Source organism: Schistocerca cancellata, chromosome 3 (assembly GCF_023864275.1).
Source record: "Schistocerca cancellata isolate TAMUIC-IGC-003103 chromosome 3, iqSchCanc2.1, whole genome shotgun sequence".
Classification (NCBI taxonomy): domain Eukaryota; kingdom Metazoa; phylum Arthropoda; class Insecta; order Orthoptera; family Acrididae; genus Schistocerca; species Schistocerca cancellata.
This window is the reverse complement of record NC_064628.1, coordinates 775,401,307-775,407,306: the sequence shown is the minus strand read 5'-3', so window position 1 is coordinate 775,407,306 and position 6,000 is coordinate 775,401,307. Positions and strand designations below refer to the sequence as shown.

The following is a 6,000-nucleotide window of genomic DNA, read 5'->3' as shown; positions in this document are numbered from 1 at the left end:
TGTATATTGAGCAAGCAGTAAAGGAAACAAAAGAAAAATTCGGAGTTTGAATTAAAATCCATGGAGAAGAAATAAAACTTTGAGGTTCGCTGATGACATTGTAATTCTGTCGGAGACAGCAAAGGATCTGGAAGAGCAACTGAATGGAATGGACAGTGTCTTGAAAGGAAGATATAAGATGAACACCAACAAAAGCAAAACGAGGATAATGGAATGTAGTCGAATTAAATCGGGTGATTTTTGCTATTTGGGGAGCAAAATAACTGATGATGGTCGAGGTAGAGAGAATATAAAATGTAGACTGGCAATGGCAAGGAAAGTGTTTCTGAAGAACAGAAATTTTTAACATCGAGTATAGATTTAAGTGTCAGGAAGTCGTTTCTGAATGTATGTGTATGGAGTGTAACCATGCATGAAAGTGAAATATGGACGATAAATAGTTTGGACAAGAAGAGAATAGAAGCTTTCGAAATGTGGTGCTACAGAAGAATGCTGAAGATTAGATGGGTAGATCACATAACTAATGAGGAGGTATTGAATAGAATTGGGAAGAAGAGGAGTTTGTGGCGCAACTTGACTAGAAGAAGGGATCGGTTGGTAGGACATATTATGAGGCATCAAGTGATCACCAATTTAGTATTGGAAGGAAGCGTGGAGGGTAAAAATCGTAGAGGGAGACCAAGAGATGAATACGCTGAACAGATTCAGAAGGATGTAGGTTGCAGTAGGTACTGAGAGACGAAGAAGCTTGCACAGGATAGAGTAGCATGGAGAGCTGCATCAAACCAGTCCCTGAACTGAAGACCACAACAACATCGTGGTATTCAATGGGCCCCATGAGTACTCTGCAAGATCGCACGATTGTGTGACCATTTGGGCTGAGCAGGCTCATACGATGCTACAACATGGTTTCCCAGTGGTGTTATCTACCGAGCCGGCGGGTCACCTGCTTACATAGCTCACATTGTGCAGGACTGGCTTTGCGAGCACGATCATGAATTGTCGAATCTCCCCTGGCCATCGCAGATACCAGATATCAGAATATTTGTGGTGTACTTTGGAGACAAGGGTCGGTGATCGCTATCCACCTCCATCGTGTTTGCCTGAACATGCCGCTGTTTTGCAGGGAAAATGGTCACGCTGACAACGCGCGCCAGAACCTAAGTCCGGCTCAAGGTCACGCTGCGCCTATTGCATAACCACACGCTAAAGACGTGAGTCAGATTTTTTTTTTTTTTTGTAAATATAGGAGAGATAAGGAAAGGAGATAAGGAATTTTTATTATCTATAATAGACCATACAGTCACCAGTAATCTTTATTTTACAATTGTTGTTGCCTACTTTGACCCAAACAAAGATGAAAAACAAATGAAGTCCCATGCTTCTTTACAGAGCGTAGGGGAACGATGCGGGAGACCCGCACCGCATGTGTTTTACTTGACAAGGTCCTAATGGAGGTGGTTTGCCGTTGCCTTCCTCCGACCGTAATGATGATGATGAAGACGACACAACAACACCCTGTCATCTCAAGGCAGGAAAAATCCCTGACCCCGCCGGGAATCGAACCCGGGACCCCGTGCTCGGGAAGCGAGAACGCTACCGCGAGACCATGAGGGGCGGACCAAATAAAGATACTCGTCTGCATTGAGCTTCTTTCTTCTTGTAGACAATGTAAAGGGCTTGTGTCGCACCAAAGTACCATAGGGAACCTTAGCTAGTAGACCTTTACTCTCAGGTATACTCCATGTCTTCCAGGCCATTTCGGCAGGTGTGACCGAGCGGTTCTAGTCACTTCAGTCTGGAACCGGGCGACCGTTACGGTCGCATGTTCGAATCCTGCCTCGGGCATGGATGTGTGTGATGTCCTTAGGTTAGTTAGGTTCCAAGTTCTAGGGGGCTGATGACCTCAGATGTTAAGTCCCATAGTGCTCAGAGCCATTTGAACCATTTTTTCCAGGTCATTTGTGTTAACGTGCCACAGCAGTGCCCGTGCGATGTGTTTTTCGTCGCCATTGGCAGCGCAGTGTTCCTGTGTACAAGTCATTGAGACCAATACAGATTGACTTGGCTGGTCAATTCAATAAGCAGCAGCTTATGGGTGGTCCAAATGTTTTTCGTGGACTACATATGCAGTTCACGCGTGATGTTTCTGCTGTGTTTGGAGGCAGTACGAGGCTGAAAAAATGGTTCAAATGGCTCTGAGCACTATGGGACTTAACATCTGTGGTCATCAGTCCCCTACAACTTAGAACTACTTACACCTAACTAACCTAAGGACATCACACACATCCATGCCCGAGGCAGGATTCGAACCTGCGACCGTAACAGTAGCGCGGTTCCGGACTGAGCGCCTAGAACCGCTAGACCACCGCGGCCGGCTACAAGACTGACCTTGGCTGTTGTATAGGGGAACCATGCAGACTATGGTGGCCTTGAAGCATTCCCTAATGCAAACATCTTGCCTTGGAACACAGCTGTTTTGCAGGGAAAATGGTATAATACACAGGACCAGTATTTATCCATTCCGAGATGATTGGAAGTTGTTTCGACATTGTTGCTCGCGTTGGTCGAGATCCAATGACTGTTAGCAGAATATGGAATCGGTGGGTTCAAGAGGGTAATACGGAACGCCGTGCTGGACCCCAACGGCCTCGTATGACTAGCAGTCGAGATGACAGGCATCTTATCCGCATGGCTGTAACGGATCGTGGAGCCACGTTTCAATCCTTAATTCAACAGATAGGGACGTTTGCAAGGCAAACCATCTGCACGAACAGTTGCACGACGTTTGCAGCAGAATGGACTATCAGCTCGGAGACTATGGCTGCGGTTATCCTTGACGCTGCACCACAGACAGGAGCGCCTGCGATGGTGTACACAACGACGAACCTGGGTGCACGAATTGCAAAACGTCATTTTTCGGATGAATCCAGGTTCTGTTCACAGCATCATGATGGTCGCATCCGTGTTTGGCGACATCGTGGTGAACGCACATTCGAAGCGTATATTCGTCATCGCCATACTGGCGTATCACCCGGCGTGATGGTATGGGGTGCCATTGGTTACACTTCTCGGTCACCTCTTGTTCGCATTAACGGCACTTTGAACAGTGGACGTTACATTTCAGATGTGTTACGATCCGTGGCTCAACCCTTCATTCGATCCCTGCGAAACATTTCAGCAGGATAATGCACGACCGGATGTTGCAGGTCCTGTACGGGCCTTTCTCGATACAGAAAATGTTCGACTGCTGCCCTGGCCAGCACATTCTCCAGATCTCTGACCAATTGAAAACGTCTGGTCAATGGTGGCCGAGCAACTGGTTCGTCACAACACGCCAGTCACTACTCTTGATGAACTGTGGTATCATGTTGAAACTGCGCGGGCAGCTGTACCTGTACACGCCGTCCAAGCTCTGTTCGACTCAATGCCCAGGCGTATAAAGCCGTTATTACGGCCAGAGGTGTTTGTTCTGGGTACTGATTTCTCAGGATCTATGCACCCAAATTGCGTGAGAATGTAATCACATGTCAGTTCTAGTGTAATATATTTGTCCAAAGAATAACCGTTTATCAGCTGCATTTCTGCTTGGTGTAGCAATTTTAATGGCCAGCAGTGTATTAGTCTTCTTGAAATCGAGCTTATATCGCCAGACTCACGTGAGTGCAAGTAGGGAGGGGCCTTGCAGTTGATCAGTGCTGTGGGCTCTGCGTGATCTTAAACCGTCCCTGGTGAGAGTTCTCTCCCGGAAGGCACTGCTACACACGCTACTCAATTACGGTCAGTTTAACCTTGCAGCCGTTCGTACCGGACGGTTAATTATGAAACAGACCGAGTGTCGGGAGTGAGACAGGAGCGGCCGCCGTTATCTGACTGGCCGTCCCGTCGGTAGTTGGGAGCGGGGGTCCGCCCAGTGGCGTAACTGTGTCACGCGTGACGTGAACACGCTTAGCGCAGCGGCGGCGTCGGCGCGTGCGAGGCGAGCAGACGCCGCTCGGCCGTTGCCTGTGGCGCCAGTGCGACCATGGGCGAGCGAGAGCTGGACGCGCTACTGGCGCGGCTCTTCCTCACCGACTTCCGCAAGGGCTACGTGCGGGTCGGGCCCAACCGCGTCGTCCTGCCCGCCTACTACCCGGACTTCCGCGACGCCATCGAAGCGCTGCCCGTGCGCACCTCCGACGCCTGGGTCGTCTCGCACCCCAAGACCGGTGAGTGGCGCCAGCCTTCACTTGCTGCGTTTACGTCAGACGCATCTTCCGAAAGACAAAAACAGAGTTTCGGAAACCCGTTTTCCGCTGTCATGTCTGCATGGCTGAAATGGTTTTCCTAGACCTATCGAACATGGGCGTTCCGATCGTCAGTTGTTTTACACAAATAGCGTCTGGAAATGAGCTGCTCTAGTTTCTGAGTTTTCCGCTGTCGTGTTTACAAATGCTTTAAATGGTTCTGAGCACTATGCGACTTAAGGGGGGTAGGACGTCTGAAACGTCTCCTTAGAAAAATTAATGAATTACTGTGCTGATAAACCTATACGTTATTTGATTTTCAAACAGCTGAGCAAAAGCGAACGTACTCAGACATTACTCTCTTTACTTATTCTGAGCAACACTAAACTGACACACAATATTTTTAGCGCAACGCAATCTGACTTTCAAAAATCCCTACAAAAGAATGGCCCTGACTAACATTAACCTATACCTTTCACAAATCACTTACCTCACAAAAATCTTCGTTACTCGAACTACTGCAATACAGCGAGCGCCACTACTGCCAGCTAAATAAAAGATTCAAACTACTGAAGGCACTAACTACTGATAGGCAGTTAGCAAATGAAAGATTTTGATAGAGAACAAACAATGTATTTACCTTAATAGTGTTCAAAAGTCATAATATATATAGCAGTTCATGACATTCATTCTTACAAATGTACTGTTTCTGAGGGACACACGTCCAGATCATCCGCTCTCAAAAATCCGCCATCTCACTTCCCCACATCCACCCACCACTGCTGGCGGCTCACCTCCAACTGCGCAACGCTACGAGCTGTTAACAGCCAACAGCCCAACACTACAATAGCGAATATTACAACAATACCACCCAGCCACAGACTGCACACAGCACAGCCAGTGATTTTCATACAGAGCGCTACGTGGCGTTACCAATATAAAAACCTTAACAGCCTACTTACACGTCAAACGGGACGACTTGGAGCCGGAGAGTCACCACAGGACATTTTAATCTCTATAATTTTACAAATAAATTCATAAAACTTTGTCACCATGACCAGTAAGAATTGAGGACTCACACTCATCGCAGTGGAAGTTCAAAAACACAGCAAAATACCTTTTTTTTTTACATGTGAAATTTCATCATTTTTTCACTTATTACTGGCTGCATTTGTTGCTATAGGTACACTTTTCTTCCTAAGGAAGAGAGATTCTTCAATGAATTTTTCATAGCACACAAACAGTAGTTACAGGTGTATGAAACTCTAGAATTTTCCAAATCTATTAAAAACTGCGGAAAAAATTGAGATAATTAACTATAATACCTGAATTTTTTTCTAAACATGAAGTTTTAAATGTAACAGTTCATTCATTTTTTCATAAATTAAATAACTTCTAGAATTTCATACACCTGTAACTCTGGTTTGTATGCTGTGCAAAAGTCATCGAAGAATATCTTTTACTTAGGATGAAAAGTGTACCTATAGCAACAAATGCAGCCAGTAGTAAGTGAAAAAATGATGAAATTTCACATGTAAAAAAAAAGTGTTTTGTTACGTTTTTGAGCTTCCACTGCTATGAGTATGAATCCTGAATCCTTCCTGGTCATGCTGTTAAAGTTTTAGGTATTTATTTGTAAAAGTATAGACAGTGGGAATTAAAATGTCCTGTGGTGCCTCTACTGCTCCAAGTCGGCCCGTTTGACGTCCTACCCCCCTTAACATCTGGGCTCATCAGTCCCCTAGAACTTAGAACTACTTAAACCTAACTAACC

General features: G+C 46.0%; 1 protein-coding gene across 1 annotated transcript in view; it reads left to right on the top strand.

Moving 5' to 3' along the window:
* The first annotated feature begins 3,964 nt into the window (after window positions 1-3,964).
* LOC126175816 (luciferin sulfotransferase-like) overlaps window positions 3,965-6,000 on the top strand; it is a 175,057-nt gene continuing 173,021 nt past the window's right edge. The window contains exon 1 of the mRNA XM_049922807.1: window positions 3,965-4,208. Coding sequence (XP_049778764.1) covers window positions 4,025-4,208 — 184 coding nt within the window. The 5' untranslated portion in view covers window positions 3,965-4,024. The remainder of the gene's footprint in view (window positions 4,209-6,000) is intronic.